Source organism: Cercospora kikuchii (genome assembly GCF_019650295.1).
Source record: "Cercospora kikuchii DNA, contig_00002, whole genome shotgun sequence".
NCBI classification, from domain to species: Eukaryota; Fungi; Ascomycota; class Dothideomycetes; order Mycosphaerellales; family Mycosphaerellaceae; genus Cercospora; species Cercospora kikuchii.
In genome coordinates this window covers 2,807,929-2,826,116 of record NW_025408583.1, presented here as the reverse complement: position 1 = coordinate 2,826,116, position 18,188 = coordinate 2,807,929, and the positions used below count along the sequence as shown (strand labels likewise).

Genomic DNA, 18,188 nt, shown 5'->3' with positions numbered 1-18,188 from the left:
CGCGTGGTGAGAAAAATGTCTGTCGATGCTAGAAGATATGAGCGGACAACCCACCTCAACACCACAGAACTAGCTATGCGGGCTTCAGGACTACTCTGCTCGCAAAGGTTATTGGGTTGGCCATCGCCATTTACGCCTTGAGGCGCTGCTAGCAGATTAGCAATGATCCTGACGGGGCTAGCCATATCAGAAGGTGCTCTTGGGCGATCTGGCCGAGACAAAGAGCCTCCTGTCATGATCTAGCTTGAATTTGCGATGGTTTCCCGCGTAGTAGGGGCCTTATTCTACTGCAGCACGATCCTGTCTCGTTGGCAGCACTGTCGAGGGGGCAAAGGTCTTCGCGCGTCTCGAAGCGCGAATTTCCAGATCGAGCTTGTCCGAGTCTGTTAGCGTGAACAGAGTGAGATTGGGAGGATCGCTGTCACCACGTTCGGCACGGTTGAGCTCTTCACTGACTCAATGCCACGTGTGTTTGCCTTTCTGGGAACTTGTTGGTGAAGCCACAAACACGAAATCTGCCAAGATCTCGGTGCGGTCCGCTTTCCGTCTTTCTAGACCCACCTCCTGCTCAATCTCCAGCAACCACGCCTCCAGTCTAGAGTCTCTGGACACGACCGGGCAACTGTCTCGGTGTCGTTCATCTGTGAGATTGACCTCGCTCGGGACAGCTGGAGAGGTACTGGATACGGCCAATTACACGATAGACGGAATCTGTGCCTGGCAGCGCGCAGCGAACCGGCAACACGGCAGCATCTACGCTCTTTGACCTTTCGTCGCGACCTTGACTCCACGAGGGCCCCGTCACTGGATACTAAATGCCTTGGCTACGCTGCACAAGGTAGATAGATGGGTACAGAGAGACTACCTGAAGGGTTAGGACCGAGCACGCAGTGAGGCTGTTTTGCAATCCAGCGGTAAGGTTTCCGCAGTCCACCTCACATCCACATCCTCACTCGGCCATTGCACGTTTCGCTTTCCCTCATCGTCTGCTGGACGCTGCGGAGATGGCAGTGCCACCTCACAATCACTGGCAATACCCTGCACCTGAGCCGGGCAACCATTCTCCTCTACGCCGCAGCTGGCTCTGGGGTATCAGTGACTTTGCCTCACTATCGCTCCGCCATTCACGCACCTGAGCCGATCAAGCACTCTTCTCAGCAGCATCAACATCACGTCGCTGCGGGGTCTGAGGCGCCGTTGGCATTGCCTAACATCCACTCGCCATATCCTGCACTTGAGCTGGTCAACTACTCTTCTCTGCAGCATCACGTTATAGCAGTCCCCAATGGAGCACGTGCGCTTTTGCGTGCTGGATCTTCCAATTTGCCATGTCCTACGCTCACTGAAGCTGGCATTGTGGGACCTGACGGCATTCTGATTCGTCTTCAAACTCTGAATTTGTCGCCACTCACCAGCAAATGCTCCGCTGAACACTGGAGTCCGCCTTTTACCTTCAAAGAGATTGTATGTAGGGCTGTGTTGCAGGTTGCTGACCGCAGCCTCGGCACGGACTCCGTTGTCGATTGGATTAAGAAAAACTTCGCACATTACCGCGCGAATACTGGCTCACACTGTCGTAACAAGGTTGGAGTAACGCTGAATAGATCCGACGACGTTCCCCAGTATGTATGGGGGTCCGGCGATGGTGGTCGGACTGTGAAGCCGCATACAGGACTGCAAGCATTGCCAGCATTGTGGAAACACCTGGCCAAGTGTGCTCTGCCGCCTGCTTTGGATGTGTCACATCTGCCACAGATGGCACAAACAGCCCATTCGTATGGCCGCCATGCACAGCCAGGCGACAAGCGGAGACGAGCATATGTCGATGATTGTCCGACGCTCTCCGCGCCAGCAATAGCACCGCCAGCTAAGCGGGCCAGCTTTACTCCGTCACGTGGACTGTTTCCATCTGGTATTTCTGTCAACCCTGAACTACTGGCAATCTTAGCGGACAGCTCTGATGCTGAGGTTGTGCGACCAGTTACGCTCGAGGACCTGTCTCCACGACATAAGCAACTTCGCCATCATTTGCATGGCCATACGCTTGCACAAGGTGGAGCAACTTCGACCGTCACCATTCCTGTCCCATGGCTGCGCGATCAACTTCTAGCCGTGCTGCCTAGTCAGCAGTCAAGCGCTCTTGCTGCACGATCTTTGTTGCGATTCTATATGCACGACCTGGAAGAAGTCATGGCGAGCTCAGATATCGCGATGCTGGAATCCAGAACGACCGCTGCCATCGATAGCGCGTTCGCAAACGGCGCCCAGAGATCATACAAGAACTTGATGCGCAGTGCTCTGGCAGCAAGGACTCGGTCATCAGATTGGCGCTGCTCGTCAAGGATGACTGTGCCGCATTGCTTGACTTCGCTGCTGTTGGCGAATACCCCAAGGTCATCGCTACGCTCTAACCATATCGAGACAAAGTCTACTATTACAGCAGCTACAAAGATTCAAGTATGACTCGCTGTAATTCGTACGCAGCTTTCGCAATCCAACTGGAGAAAAATTCGCATACTAGAGTCGTTTGTAGTCGACATGGGCTTCTGTATGCTCAAATCGATCCGCTCGACCGTACCCTTCCGGAGAAGCCTACTGCAACAACTCGGTGTCTTGTAGCGAAGTACATCGCACATAGACAGCGCTATCCGCACTTGTGTGAGCGTAATGTGCTCGACTCAGAGATCGGAAGCCTCGCGATGTCCTTAGAAACAGCTACCAGTCCTCTCACTGAGACAATTTCGCTATGTGCATCTTGTGAAGATCTTTAACAAGATGCTGGCTACCACTGATCGATGCGAGCTTGCTGGATGTCAGGAGGCTATGTATGACAAGCGCGGACACATCGACATGCATACCGGTCTCCACACGTCAGTCTCTTCAACAGGAACAGCACGGGAGTATGCGCTACCTCCGGTACGAATGCTAGCGGGCGGCTTGTCCCTGCCTCTCGCACCTACTATGAACGTACACTGGAGCCCGCATCGATCTATTGCTACCACTACTTCTTTTCCGCTCCAACTCCCGCTTCATTGTCGACTCGGTGCAGGTTTGTTAGGCTACAACGATCTGGACGTAGTGCCATGTTTGGGTTGTGGGGCTCGCATACTACAGGAGTAGATTGAAGCTCAGCGGAAGGAATCTTTGCAGTGTGCCCTATGCAACGAGCATAAGCCTTGCAATCGGTGCAGTCGGCTGAATTTCCCGTGTATGGACGCCAGTGGCCCAGAAAGATGGATCCATGACTTTGGTCTCTGAATCGTGATCGCAACGATGAGCGAAGATGAGCTTACGTCTTCGATTCTTCTGGGAGGCGTCCCTCTTCCCGGCATGCCACCATTCGCAATGGAACTTGTCCGAGAAGATTTCGAGCGACGAGAAGTCATTCGTCGCCTCAAAGCCCCGACTACTCCTGCCCGCCAACCACCACGAACTAAATGTCGAATCGATCCCTAGGATGCTCTCGGATGTCCAAGACTCATCGCCAGTCTTCATCCAGAACGCGTCTCTCCAAGCAACCCTTTCGGTTCTGAGGGCTCGGATCGACCTCAGCCTCCTACCGCTCAAGCACTCAAACGGGATCTCTTTGAAGCACAGTAAAATTCTCTGGCAAGAACCTTGCATATGTGCCGAACGTGAGCACACTTATAATTGTCGCATCGTAGACTTCAACTTTCGCCAGCTAGAACTCTTTTGCCGCCCAGCCTGTTGTTCCTTTCCGGGAGCAGGTGCGGATTCGCGCATCGCTGCTGATGATGAAAGCATCACTTCTTTGTTTCTGGATTCGTATCCAGAATCGGATCTCTCGCGATGCGAGGTCGCAGGTTCCACGGGCTTTATCTGGTCTTGAGATGGTTGAACGGATAAGTCAATCGCTGTGCTGATCGAGCTCACTCTGCCTGAGCGATCTGAGCTAGCTGAGGCAAACGACAATCCCGTTGCAACGCTGCTGCGATGTTGCTGGGAATCTTTGCCAGGAGGTATTGCAAATGATGATGTTCGCGACTGCGGTACCTGTGTCGGAGATTTTTGGCCTGATCGATTGTTTCGCCCCGGGTACTGCTGGACCGACATTGGATGCTCTTGACGAAATCGCATGCTTTGCTCGAAAATTTTCTGGTCTCTGATCTGCTGATCTCGGACTGCGAAGCGAAGGTAAAGCTCCTCGATGAAGAGATTTTTCGATGCCAAATCCGGGAAAATCAGCATCACATACTCGGTGCTCTTGATGGAAACCTTGTTACGCGAGCGAGGATGTGATGGTGTACGCAGAGGCAATATGTTGAATGTGATAGGATCCGGCTGACCTTCAGAGTCGGTTTCGGACGACACATAGCGCACGTTGAACGAGGACCGAGAATCCTTTCTGGCTCTCAGTGCGATTATGGTGCATCCAGGATCTCGATGACAAGGGCAGGACGTAGGATCGATGTAAATGTCGTTGTCCAGGTCCACGGCGAAAGCAGCGAAACTCTTCCTCTCCTTCCCCCTTTTCGACTTCTCGACCAGCTGCGTGAAAATTACAATGCATGAAGACTTTGCGCGCTCCGACTCAAAGCCTTCGCCAATAGCGTGCACCGTGCTCGGTGCTGTGATCGATTGTGTCAGACTGAGCCGGGCGGAATGAGAACCATGCGCTTGGGAACGATCTGAGCCAACTTGTGATGGAGCTGTTGGAAGTACGATCGGCTCTTGCCACAGCTGCACACGACTGAAGCCTTTGCATGCAAGCTCTTCATCACTGAACTGGCACCGGACTCGGCTCTCCTCATGTGCGACTTGAAATCCCATCAATGCACCCTGCAGTCGGTGGACGTCCTCGATACTTTTGAAGTCGAAATACTCCGCGTTGCGACAAAAGATCGCGAGCTCTAGACAAGGCTCGACTAATGTTGGGAATGCGTAACGAGGTATCAATCGATCCTCTGTCACGATCAGCTCGTGTTGTGTGACCACGACCCTCCCTCGCGCTGCCTGGCTTCCACTCTCGTGTACGATACGCAGGCGCTCTTCCGAGCTCTTGATCGCAGTCAGCGACTCGACGTCTTCTGGAGAGCTTGACGCCAGGTCCATCGAGCACAGCTTCTCTTCCCCACCGCGTACCATGATAGGATCAGGCTTGCGATACTGAACATCCTCGGAGAGTACCGGTACCGGCCACACGCAAAAGTCTGAGTCTGGAAGCTGTAGTAAAGTCTCATCCGGGTATGAGATGAGCCTCGTCGAGCTCGCCATTCTCGTCAGGATCGCTTGCTGAACCTGGTTCACTGCACGCCTGTAGTAGTAGCCAGGTCGCGCGTTCTTGTATTCCTCGCTCTCCAGTATACGCTCAAGCAGCCACCTCGACTTGAGAAACAGTAGGTATCCTCGGTGCGTCTGGCTGGACCCGTCCTCTCGACTTTCCTCAAAATGTTCAAGCAACGAATCGAAGCCTTTGATCAAAGGCACATCGATCTGTGCATTTGCATCTCCATCTGCATGCATTGATTGTTCAAACTTCCGTGCGATCACCTCGCTCACGGCAAAAGCATCTTGTGAGGCAGGTATTTGGGGAGCGCCCTGACCCGACACATAGCCCAACCAAGAGGCATAGAACCGTGCCAATTCAAGCCGAATCTCCTGCGAGACTTGCAGATTCTGCTCGGATATCGCAAGAATATCGTCAACTTTATCATCCAGGTCGGTGAGCATATTGACTGACAGCCGATCAATCACCAGGCGTATCTTCAACGAGTGAAAGTGCAAACGACGTCGCAGCACATCTGCTTTGATCTCCTGCTGGCCAAGATTGTATTGCAAATTCTCCAGCACATGAGAGTCTCGGTCGCGAAAGTGCTTGTTTTTCTGGAGCAAAGCGTCGCATTCTTTCAAAGTCTTGTGGAAGTCACCAACAATGGTTTTCCGTTCGTTTTCGAAATCTCTCTCCAACGGTCTGATCCCCGAGAGAGCTTTCTTCTCCCATCGCTGCTGTGCTTCCTTGAGAGCGGCATTCAGCTTGTCAAGCAACTCCTTGAATTCCAGCACCTCTCGTCGAAAATTGGCATATCGCACATCTGCGATCGTTAGAAGATGGGCGACATGTTACGGACTCTGGACATCACTACCTGCTCTATTCTCATAAGTGAAACCATAGTCATAGAGCTTAATCGCTAACTCTACGCCCTTGACTATGTCACTGACGCCGGAGAAGCTCATGTTGAGCCGCAAGGGTATAGATGTGGCACGGCAAGCAGCTAAGAAGTCAACCTGAGGAAATCGATGGCGGGTGGTCGAGTGTTGACGGACACCTGCCGTGTCAAGCGCTGTTGGCTTGAAACAGGCTGTGCCTGCAGGTCGGGTCACGAGCTCGTCGCGGGTCCGAAATGCCTCATACAACGAGACTGGGGCGGCCTCTGAGGCCACATGCATGGCTGCACTCCACGCGAATGCGGAGTTACACACGTCCAAATTTGGAAAGGTAACTCACATCAGACTGGTCAGTCGATATGCTTGGCATGCTTGTGGCGGCGCCTCAAAGCTCACGAACCACTCAGCAACGTCGCCAAGAGGGGCTGGGTGGGAGTCACAGCGACTGTGCATGGAACTCGAACAGCACAGCCTGAGGAAGGATCGCAGGTCTAGGCGTGTTCAAGACTCGTGTAAAAGCTGTGCGCCGCTGAAATGGAGTATCGCTCTCCCTCTCCCTCAAGCACTGCCATTTCAACGAGAGATCCGCGGCACGTCGATCACTGCGTTGCAGCGATATGCCTCTGACTGAGACCGAGAGGGCCCTATTAGGCCGACCCAGAGATGAAGATGTTGACTACGACCACCAGAGAATTGATTATGCACCTCGAGAGAAGAGCAAGATTGGCAGATTTACCATTGTGGCCATGATACTCAATCGAACCATTGGATCAGGAATCTTTCTCTCTCCGCATCGTGTCTTGCAGGGTACAGGCTGCGTTGGCGGAGCATTGTGTATGTGGATCTTGGCGGCCGTGATCTCGATATGTGGCCTCTATGTTTGGTTAGAGTGTGGGCTGTCGATGCCGCAGAGACTTGTCCGCGGAGAGAACAAGCCGAGAGGAGTGCCACGCTCAGGGGGCGAGAAGAACTATGTGAGTATCGCATGGCGGGAGGAGAAATGTAGATGTGCTACACATCCTCATCAAAAGCTCCGATCACCAAAATTAGACATGGGCTAATATCTTCGTAGCTTGAGTTCATGTTTCCTAACCACGGTCTGCGAATTCCGCACTTAAGGACCACGTGCAGCTTCAGTCTCATGTTCGTGCTGTTATACAACCTTTCGGCCAACGCCATAGCTTGCTCGCTGCAAGCTTTGCGAGCTTCCGGATACTATCAAGATCCTGAAGATGAACCTGCTAGAGGAGTAGTGCTAGCAGTAGCCATTGGACTGCTCACTTTGGTAGTTGTACTCCATTCTTTCTAACGCAATATTGGCATCTGGATCAACAACTGCTTTGCCGCCGTCAAAATAGCTCTTCTGCTCGCGATTATATGTCTCGGGGTGGCGAAAGCAGCTGGAAAGTTCGGTGGGCCTGGGGATGTTGTCCGCAACAACTTCACTCGTGATGTCTGGAACACTCAACGAACAGATGTCCCTTCATGGTCGAACGCCCTAGTGCTATGCCTCTTCTCTTTCGGAGGATACCGACAGCCGTTTTACGTTCTTGCAGAAGCCAAGAGCCCACGCAAGTACTTCCCGAAGTACACAATATCAGCAATGGTGATTGTTGCGTTCTTGTTTCTGCTCGTGAACATCAGTTACCTGTTCGTTGTCGACAAAGAAAGAATATTAAGCAACAACGATAGCCTCGACTTGGCGACCCTCTTCTTCGACACGCTCTGGAGTGACAGTCAAGAAAAGGCTTCTCGCGCCATGGCAGTCATCACAGCCATCTCAATCTTTGGTAATCTTTGGGTAAGTTCAAGCGACAGTCCTCGATCGAGTCAGCCGCTAATCCTAGAAAAAGGTAATGACCTACACCGCAAGTCGAGTGAAGCAAGAGATTGCCAAAGAGGGTATACTTCCATATTCTCTGTTCTTCGCCACATCCTACCGGACACCGTATGGCCTCTGGCAACAATGGCGGTCTAGAGATCGGATGCAGCCTGACGAGGTGGAACAAGCACCCACGGCTGCGCTGGCTCTGCACTGGGGAACTTCTGTTCTGCAGATTGCTGTTACGGCAGCCATCGTCGATCCGAAGAAGGCGTATGCGGCTCTCGTTTCGCTGTACATGTATACGATTATTCTCGGGTTCGCATTTTGGGTGTCGGTGGGGCTCCTCATAACGAAGACTCGTGACAAGACAAAGTGGCGAGAGAGTCGTCGATACCGTCCATGGCTCTCGCCTGTCCATGTCTTTGTGTATGGATTATCATCGGCCTTCATGCTCATCGTTGCCTTCGTGCCCGCGGCGAAAGGTTCGCCCTTCCACGACTCCGTCACTGGCATTCCTTGGTATATCATTCCTACCATTGGCGTTACGGCACCGTTCTGGGGAGTCCTGTGGTATTGGGGGTTCCTCTTTTATCAGGCCAAGATCCGACGAGAGCAGCTCGTCGTGACAAGGCAGCCATACTGGGCAGCTGACCCTCATTGTCCAGGCGAGTACGTTCAGTTGGCGGAGGTCATCGACCATACTTGGGAGATTCCTATTCGCCAAGGGGACTTGGAAAGCTCATCGCAGGAAAGTGTCTCCGAACGGCAGACTAAAACTCGAGCCCATGCTCGCGAGATTTTGCTCCGTGATGTTGAAGACTGAAGCACGATGGACGGGCGTCTTTATTCGATGATGTATAGTCATCGTTGCAACGGCTTTGATGGTAATGAGACCAAATTTACCATTTTTAGGAGAATTTGTCAAGGAGTTCAGTCGTCCACACAACACATCGATGTGGGGATAGGAAAGAGTGTGTAGCTTCGTGTCACGGAGAAAATTGGTTACAAACTATTGCTTGTCTCTGTCGCTATTCGCTTAGTCTTCGTGGCCCAATGCACTATTGTTCGTGTGATCTCAGTCTTGCTTCTTTCTACCGATAGGCTTTGGAGCCTCCACCCAATCGAAGTCACCAAGCGTCTTCGTCAGCCAAACATCTCCCGCCGATTTGGCAGCTCGCGGCTTCGATCCATCGAACAGGGTACCGCTCAAGAATGTGTGTGGAAAGCCAGGATCGAAATGGTAAGCCTCATCCACCTCAGCAAGCTCTTCTTCGCTCAGGTGTACGCTCAGCGCATCGATACTCCCCTGCAAATGCTCCACTTTTCGAGCGCCGATGAGAGGGAAAACATATGGAGCTTTCTGCTGGCAGTATGCAAGCGCGATACTCAACAGGGGAACGCCTTTCTTCTCGCCGATGCTTTGGAGATGAGCGGAGACCTTGCGATCCAAATCAGAAGTTTGAATGAAGTTTCGGCCTTCGTTATTTTGTTCTCGCTGACGGAAGCCCTCCTTGGTTTGAAATCTGCCCTGGTTCAACACTCCGTACGGGCATAATCCCATGCCTTCATCTTGACACATTGGAATGATTTCGCGTTCGAAGTCTCGCATCGCGGCATTCCACATCCCCTGGTACACGGCGAATTATCTAAGTCAATGGTCCCGAGCATACTGATTTGCTTTGCTCACAATCCAGGCTGGGCAGTCAGAAATGCCGAGATATAGAACCTTGCCTGCAATAACCAGATCGTTTAATGCGTGCATGAGTTCTGGAATCGAGACCGTGTAGTCCCACCAATGGACATAGAACAGGTCAATGTAGGATGTTTGGAGCCGTTGCAGTGAGCGTTCCAGAGACAATTTCATCGATTTAGCCCCATTGCCTCCAGTGTTCGCCTTGATGATGTTCTGTTGGGCCGGAGCGTAGGCGCTGGTGTACTTCGTTGCCAGAACGACCTCATCCCGGTTCTGCCGACTAGCCATCCATTCACCAACCCATTCCTCAGACTGTCCGGCTTGATATGTGTTCGCAGTGTCCACGAAATTGCCGCCATTATTGTAGAAATGGTCGAGGATGTCGAATGCAGTCTTCTTGTCGATCTTGCCGTATCTCTCTTGCTGCTTGTCGCCAAAGGTCATCGCACCGAGACAGAGAGGAGAGACTCTGACTGATGCGGTGGGCGCCAATTGGCGGTAACGACTGAGGGCTGGGTGGTTCTTCGACATGTTTGTTATTTCCACGAGAGCGCAGTCCTGGTAGCTGTGTGTTGATAGTGAAGAGCCAGACACATCCCATTCTCGACATATATGCCATTGGCATTCCCCAATCGATCGGACTTATCGGGGATATCATCATCCCAACTCCGTGGCATGGTGAAGCTTTGCAAGTCAAGATTTTTGCGTGGATGATCTCCAGTCCTGAAGCCCATTGAGACCCGTCACTGCTTCCGTTCTCGAGACGGAGCAGAGTACATTAACACCGTCTGCTGCAGTCGCTGTCTTGCTCATCGACCGTGGAAACGCCGATACTTAGCCAGGCGCCTCAACGCCAGATATGTGTGATGGTGGAGAGGAACTTCGCTTCGGGTCCGAGCAGGTGCTTGCCTGCTGTCGCAGTTTACAGGTGTCTTCCACCTTGCGGGACGTGCTGTCATGTTGTCGGACGGGTAAAGTCATTTCCCTCTTTCGTGACGCCGACTGGTCAACCTTCACTCCTACTAACAGTGAACCTGCGAATGGTGAATCTGCTAATGGTGAATTTGCTCAGAGTGAATCTGCTGAGAGTGAATAAGCGGACGCCTCTCTGCCATACATGCTGTATATATTCGCTGTGACTCTGGAAAAGACTTTCCAAGTCCAGACCTCGGAAGACTGTGAGTGAAGTCACGACCGGCGCACCGGCATGTACAGTGCTTGGTTGGCGAAGGTGAACGCCTCTACTTCGACCGTGAGCTAAAGCGAACGGACGATCTCGAACTCGATGCATCACCTATGTTGTGATAATGCAGAGCACAATAATCCCACGAAGCGACGTCGCGGCATCATCAGCCCGGCGCTTTCCGACCAGGCTTTACATGTGCCATCTTTCCGCCAGGACTGCGTACCTTTGGCCTTCAACGCTTTGAGTCTGACATACATTGCTGAGTTAGACTTTGAGGATATGGAGACTGATCCTCTTCCAGTCCGCACAACTTGAGCGGAAAATTTTGAGCTCTATATACAAAATTTACAATTCCCCATCCAATCAGCTTTCGAGCAGCTGCCAAGCTGCCAAGTCCTCATTGGTCTAGTGGTGATGATTTCCGCTTGTCATGTGACACATCACGAGCGCGGGAGACCAGGGTTCGATTCCCTGATGGGGAGTTCATTTTTTTGCTTCAAAAGGCTCTCTGGTTGCGATCATTTTTGGACCTCGTAATGGGCGGGAGTGCAGGAGTGAATGACTTTTTGAGCACGTGACATGCCGGCCCGTGCGATTCACTATTCACTATTCAGTGTTCACTTCTCAATCCGTACTAAGAACTGGCAAGTCGTTCATATTGCGAAGCAAGTTCTTTGCGGGTTGATTTGAGTTGAGCATTGTTCTCAATACCGAGAGCAAGGTAGCTGCAGGCTGGTGACTTCCGAACGAAGCTCTCTGAGATACCACAAGCTGCAGCTTTCAATCCTCATTGCTAAATTGACGTACAGCTTTGATACTCACTCGCGTCCGCCATGGCTGTCTCACAAAAAGAAAAGACATATCTCATCGTCGGAGCTGGCGTATTTGGCGCTTCGACCGCATATCATCTAGCTTCTCAATACAAAGATGCTTCCAAGATCACAGTCATCGATCAGACCCCGCCATCGCCAGATCCAGCAGCAAGCACCGATATCAACAAGATTATTCGTGCCGATTACAGCAGCGCTTTCTACGCAAATCTCGCCTACGAGGCCATGGAAGCTTGGGCTGAATGGCCAGAGTTGCGTGACTACTATCATAAAACAGGCTGGGTGATGCTGGATCGCGAAGGAAGCGACTTGGCAGACCGAATTCGAAGTATTTTTCGTGATAGAGGGCATGATCCCACTGAAGACATTGCACTGGACAAGCTTAATGATCACTGGAATGGTATTCTGAAAGGCACAGATTTGCGAGGATTCAGTAAGGCTTATTGGAATCCTGAAGCAGGCTGGTGTGATGCTTCTGCAGCGACGGCGAGCATTATGAATGCGGCCATTTCGAAAGGCGTGAAGTATGTTATTGGCACAGTGGACCGCGTTGTCTTGAGCGAAGACTCCAGTATCAATGGCGTCCATATGAAGGATGGCCGCATCCTCACGGCGGACACCATCGTGCTCGCTACTGGTGCATGGACGAGCAGCTTGATGTCTCCGATTGAGGATCGCCTCAACATCACAGAAGACAATCGTGTAGAACGACAAGTCAGTGCCGCGGGGGTAGGAGTCGTCCACTATAAAATGTCCTCATCGGAGATGGGTCAACTCAGCAACATGCCCGTCGTGGTGTACGGTGAGAACGGAGAAGTCATTCCACCCCCAAAGGAGAATTGTCTACTAAAATACACAAACTCCAACACATTCAAAAACACAATCCAAACACCTTCAGGCCACAAAATCTTCGTCCCACCCGAACGCGATCAGCACATCGTTCCAGAGAACCTCAAACGCGAAGCAATCAGGGACATGAGTACTAAAGTCATGCCCATGTTTTCGCAGAAAGAACCGGATTACTGGCGTTTGTGCTGGGACGCATATACTCCTACTCAAGATTGGCTACTTTGTCAACATCCCGATCCTCGATTGAAGAATCTCTACTTTGCTACAGGAGGGACATTTCATAGTTATAAGTTCTTGCCGATTATTGGCAAGTACATGGCGAATGTGTTGAGTGGGAAAGGAAATGGAGAGGAAAGGGATCGTGCTTGGGCATGGAAGGATCCTAATGTGAAGTGGAAGGGAGCGCATGAGAGTACGGCGCCTAAGAGAGAGTTGAGAGATCTCGAGGTCAGTTCCAGTGCTGGTAGAGACAGTCATCTGTAAGATACGAAATGTTATACTGATTACATATTGGGGAGTACCACAATGACGAAGTGCATTTCGTGCGATCGTTTTGGTCCGATGCACCGCTTTGTGTCATGTAGAATCGGCGATTTCCTCTCATAATACCACACACCAGCTCTTGGGCAGCTCCTCGGCGCCGGAGCTGTCAACGCTTTCAGCGTCAAGCTGAGCTTGGCGCGGAGAAGAGGACGGGCGTCTCGGACGTACAGTGGGGCCTTGGGCGCTCCAAGGTGCCGCAAATTCGATTCGGTCTGTCGCCTTCCACGTTTGATTCTTTGGGAGACCTCGAGGTGCGGTGACCTGCTCTTTCCGAAGCGGCTTGGACGTGACATTCCTGGGAGACAACACACTGGAGCCGCTATGATTTGAGACTCCTGCCGGTCTCGGAGCGAGGGCAGAACTTCTGCGCTTCGTGACGCCAAAAGAATTATGCGTCCGGTCGTACGTTGGCTGACGTACTAGGCCCGAGCCTTTCTGAGCCGGTTTCTGTACATTACTTGATTGCAAGATAGTGTCGGATGTGTTCGAAATGGGGCTGAGCCCGGGCGACAAAGTCGATTCTCGCTGCAGGGCCTGTGGTCCGTACTGTGGTCTTGGATTAAACGACACGCTCTTCTTCTGACCCGGGTGCGGAGTGGCAGCGCGACGAGAAGGCTTCAACAAGGTTCTTGGACCATTCCGAGAACCGGTTCCCTGACCTGCAGAAGAGGTAGCTGCATGAGATGGGCTGGTAATGCCGTTCTGCTGCAGGGGCGGACTCTGTGCAAGTGCATTCGGTCGTTGTTCAGATGGCGTTTGCGGCTCGCTAGGCTTCCTCTTCTTCGCGGGTCTACTGTTTTCGCTCGAGTCTTCGCCATCGTCGACATCCTCTACTCCAGCTCTTCTAAAACCGGAAGAAGGGCGCTTAATCGCCTGCGTTACTTTGAAATGATCCACCGGAGATCGACGCAAAGGGCTGCCAGCACTCTCATCATCTCCGTCATTACCCGCCCCGTTGTCGCTCTCGATACCATCTTCAGTGTTATCCTCATGTTGTGAAGGTACATGCTCAGTCGACCACTTCTCGTATCCCTTCCTCGCTAAGCTCAACGCTTCTATCGCATCTGGTCTGCGTTTTGGGTCTAGGGTCAGCAGTCTCTCAAGCACTGCTCTCAGAGTCCGTGAATAGTTCTGTGGCAAGAGTGTAATATCCCATCTCTTCCCGCCCAGCTTATAGAGCTGGAGTGTTTGGAGCACAAATGCTCGTTCCCTTGTTATGCTTGACCATCGCAGCAGTGTTGAATCGCCCGGGTCGATCCATATGCCGCCCATGAGAGCCACTGCGACAGCACCTATGCTCCAGATGTCACTCTTTCCACCCAACGGGTGGCAGCTTGTAGAGCTCTGTACCCCAACATTGCTTGCATCTTTTTCAGGGTCAGTGTCAAGCAGCCATGACAGCTCTGGAGCCTCAAAGTCTTCCTGCTGAGCGTGCTTCTTGTGCGAAACGGATTGGAATCTCTCGTCGCGCACACTGGAATTGAGTGAGTTGGTAGAAATGGGATCGAGTACTATTGCACGTGAGAAATCGCCGAGTTTGATAGTGCCGTAGCGAAGCTCCCTCTTCCAAGGGCGATTCAACCAGATCGTATCGGGATTGATATTGTTGTGGACCACCGGCCTCCAGTCATCCTCAGGCCGTAATCGCTCGGGGAGGCCATGGTGGAGCCAGCGTACCGCATCCAAGAGGGAGACGAGAAAGTACCACACAAACTCTTCCTCGACACCATCCGGGCGCTTTGTCAGTGTAACGCCAAGCTGCCTGCCGTCCATGCGCTCCCAGACTAGGAATGGATGTGGGAAGAAACCGGGCAACACTTTAAGATCGGTGGAGAAGCGTCCGTCCCGCCACCGACGTCGTTGCTCCTTCCACTGTTTCTCGTCCCATCCCGCCAGATTCCCCAGATCTGTGGCCGACTTTTCGACAAAATTTCCTTCCGGGCCGGGCGGGTAGCGCACGAATTGTCCAGTCAATGGATCTCGTTTGGGCAGGTGACTGCCATCGAGCAGCCTGATGATATGAGGATGATTCGTTGTTTGCAAGAGGTACATGACACCGTCCCAGTCCACGGCCTCGGCTTTTCCAACAATTTCAGTAGCCACTGCTGGGATGAAATTGCGAGTGGAGCCATCGTGGTACCATGTTACCCAACTACGCTCGATGCCGTTTTTTTGAGGACTAGTAGGCACACCCACAGGGGCCATGACGACTTTTGATCCTGTCGATTTGTACGATTTTCCATTCGGCTTGTACTGTCTTCGCTTTGCGAGCCATGTAGATTGCGATGGTAGTACACTCCCTGGAACAAAACTTTCTGTTACATTCGGGCTATCTTGTGCTGGAGCAATCCTGTTCGCATATGGAGTAGTTGGTGGGAAAGCTCCGGGAGGCCTTGGTGTTGGACGATTGAGAATGAGAGAGCCGCTGGGCGAGGTTGGAGGAGCGGATACCTGTGGTGTCTGTGGCCAGCTGCCGGGCGGCGGAGGCTTTGGCAAAGGCGTCTGCACCAGATGAGATCGTAGTTCAGTACCAACGGGGCGGTGAGGAGTAATGGGAAAGGAGAGCGTCCAATCCACCCCATTACTGTCTATGGCAAACGATGAAGACGCCACCAGTTTGTCCGGTATACCATAGGTGAAATCATGCTCGGCGAGTTGATAGATCCCAATTTCTTGTGCGGATTCCTCAGAAGTCTGCGACGACGAACCTGGCGACGCAAGGCGGTATTGAACCATTTTGCTGCACACGAAGCAAGCGGTGACTGTAATGTGGATGTTTGGGTTAAGCTTGCAGCTGAGCATCAGGTATAGTTTGTGAGAATAAAGAAATCGTGATTGATCGATGCACTCTGCCTACCGTTTCCGGTGTGTTGAGCACTGGACAAAGCATAGCCCAGCTCCAACACAGCTTCGTAGTCCATTGTTACAATCTGGGGGAGTGATACGGGCGCTTGAAGGTCATCGGACTTGTACAGTTCGAAGTAGGGCATTTGGTGCGAGTGCGTTTGCATATTGCATAGGGAAAGGAAGTCGTTGACGGGCAGTGGTTGCCAATGATGCTGCCTGAGGCTTTACATGTCTCCTGTGTAGTCAGCTCGGCCCGTGAGATCCATATAGGTCCAATGTAGGCCGTCCGACCACGCGGCGCCGATTCTCGGTGTCGCGTGCATCTCGATCTCACGCCGGCGGCGAGGAGACGGAGGAGAGGGCGGAGCCAGGTCTGTAGCGGTCGCGGCGGGCACGGAAGTGTGATGGGCGATGCATCAGAAACAGCCATGACCCCGTGAGCCTGGGCAATCCATGCATCAGATGATGAGCTGTGCGTCGGGCGGCGCTTTTCTTCTCAGCTCGCGTGCTCGTGCGGGAGCAGTCAGGCAGCGCTGGCGGATGACGAGACGTGCGTGGCGACGTGTGCGTGGCTCGGCGCGCCAGGGCCATCGGGCATGCGCCAACAGTGTCTTTGCGAAATGGAGCGGTGCGGTGCTGTGCGTGCGGCGTGAAGGCAACGAGCAAGGCACCGCTGGCTGCGAGGTGGCTGGGTTGACGCTGGCGGAGGCACATCATCGTGCAGCACAACCCAGGCACGCTCAAACGGCTCAACTCACCGCACATGCGTCCATCAGCTGATGGCCTATGAACTTCTCTCCCTCCTCCGCCGCCACCGCCTTCCTCCTGCGCGACAGCAGCAGCAGCAGCAGCTCCAGCAGTAGCAGTAGTGATAGTAGCAATAGCACTACCAGCATGTCTGCCGCTCCATACCCCGACTACCGCGGCGATCCACAACCGACAGACGACGCGGGCCCTGACGCTCGTGGTCGCCGACCTGCTGCGCCCGGCCTCGACGCATCTTCTGATCCACACGCCCACATCCCTTTGCCTCCGCTTGGCGCCACCCTCAAACCTGCTCTCAAGAGAGAAGGCTCGCGCAGTCGTCTGCACCCTGACGAACGCCCTCAGTTCCCCGACGAGGCTTCTTATTTGGGCGGTCGCGCTCCCGACCTCGAGGCTAAGAACCGACCCCGCGACAAGCAGTTTCGCGACCTGCGAGACGGCTACGAATCCGACGAGGGCGAGCATCACAAGAGCTCCAAGTACACTCCACGCAGCAAGATGCCGCGCTCCAACGACGACTCGGCCTATGATGACCGCCCACGGCGTTCCAAGAGAAACGACTACCCTCCGCCCGACAGCGCCATCTCAGGCACCACCCGCGGCGGCTACGATGATGGTCCGCCGCGCCGAAGACGAGACCGCGATGAGCGTCCACCGTATGACGACGACTACCCTCCACGCAGGCGAGGCGATCGCCCACCTCCCGTAGAGTACGGCGCCGACCCTATCCCATCTCGTCAGAAGAGTGAGCGACGCCCTCGGCCACGTCGTGAATACGACGATTATTCGGACGAAGACGACTACCGCCCACGTCGCCGCCGGGGACGAAGTGCCGATGGATACGGTGGACGTCCCCCGCGCGACTATGACGACGATCCGTATTATTCAGACCGGCCCCCTCGCAGACGCCGCGACGACGATTACAATGACCGCGCACCAGCACGGCGCCGTGACGGCAGCAGGAGGAGACGAGACGATTACGACGACTACGACAGGTACAGCGACAGATCACGAGACAGGCGGGGCGGTCGTGACGGCCGGGACAAGCCACCGCCCAGTATCAAGATTGGCAAGTACGACATTGGACCATGGGTGGAAAAGGGAAAAGAGCACTGGACGACGATTGCGCCAATCCTGACTCCCATTGTTTTGGCGCAAATCCGTAAGATGGGCAGCGGTGGTGGCAGTGGTGGCGGACGACGTTAGGAACGTCTTCTGGAGGACTACTACATGGACTACTACCGTAATTCGCGGCGATGAGCCCGGTGATGATAAGGACGATGCATGGATGGAGGATGGGAACTTGGCATTTTCCGAGAAGGCCCGTGGCACATAGGCACACCTAGGCGTTCGGTTTGCATGATGAGACGATACAGTCGTGGATCCTCACGGAAGTATGGAGACCTACGAAAACTAGCACCACGTTGCCGCTCATTGCAGTAGCGAGTTAAAGGCGACCGGACGGCGTTGAATGGCTGACTCCATATAACGAGCAATGACACAATTTTAGCACATCTTTCCCGA

At 53.2% G+C, this 18,188-nt stretch overlaps 6 protein-coding genes across 6 annotated transcripts; 3 read left to right on the top strand and 3 right to left on the bottom strand.

Annotated features, from left to right (window-relative positions):
- Positions 1-3,645: 3,645 nt before the first annotated feature.
- On the bottom strand, positions 3,646-6,195 carry CKM354_000334100 (uncharacterized protein; the record flags this gene model as incomplete). The annotated part of the gene is made up of 2 exons (XM_044798534.1): positions 3,646-6,053; positions 6,105-6,195. The coding sequence occupies 2 exons, from the start codon at positions 6,193-6,195 to the stop codon at positions 3,646-3,648; spliced, it is 2,499 nt and encodes an 832-aa protein (XP_044654469.1).
- A 548-nt stretch (positions 6,196-6,743) lies between these two features.
- On the top strand, positions 6,744-8,774 carry CKM354_000334000 (uncharacterized protein; the record flags this gene model as incomplete). Its single annotated transcript, XM_044798533.1, has 4 exons — positions 6,744-7,100; positions 7,199-7,223; positions 7,527-7,927; positions 7,974-8,774. The coding sequence occupies 4 exons, from the start codon at positions 6,744-6,746 to the stop codon at positions 8,772-8,774; spliced, it is 1,584 nt and encodes a 527-aa protein (XP_044654468.1).
- Positions 8,775-9,026: 252 nt separating this feature from the next.
- On the bottom strand, positions 9,027-10,175 carry CKM354_000333900 (uncharacterized protein; the record flags this gene model as incomplete). Its single annotated transcript, XM_044798532.1, has 2 exons — positions 9,027-9,578; positions 9,639-10,175. 2 exons carry the CDS (start codon positions 10,173-10,175, stop codon positions 9,027-9,029), a joined length of 1,089 nt encoding a protein of 362 aa, XP_044654467.1.
- A 1,488-nt stretch (positions 10,176-11,663) lies between these two features.
- On the top strand, positions 11,664-12,992 carry CKM354_000333800 (uncharacterized protein; the record flags this gene model as incomplete). Its single annotated transcript, XM_044798531.1, has 1 exon — positions 11,664-12,992. One exon carries the CDS (start codon positions 11,664-11,666, stop codon positions 12,990-12,992), a length of 1,329 nt encoding a protein of 442 aa, XP_044654466.1.
- Positions 12,993-13,109: 117 nt separating this feature from the next.
- CKM354_000333700 (uncharacterized protein) lies at positions 13,110-16,042 on the bottom strand (the record flags this gene model as incomplete). Its single annotated transcript, XM_044798530.1, has 2 exons — positions 13,110-15,814; positions 15,910-16,042. 2 exons carry the CDS (start codon positions 16,040-16,042, stop codon positions 13,110-13,112), a joined length of 2,838 nt encoding a protein of 945 aa, XP_044654465.1.
- A 751-nt stretch (positions 16,043-16,793) lies between these two features.
- On the top strand, positions 16,794-17,870 carry CKM354_000333600 (uncharacterized protein; the record flags this gene model as incomplete). The annotated part of the gene is made up of 1 exon (XM_044798529.1): positions 16,794-17,870. The coding sequence occupies one exon, from the start codon at positions 16,794-16,796 to the stop codon at positions 17,868-17,870; it is 1,077 nt and encodes a 358-aa protein (XP_044654464.1).
- Positions 17,871-18,188: the final 318 nt, after the last annotated feature.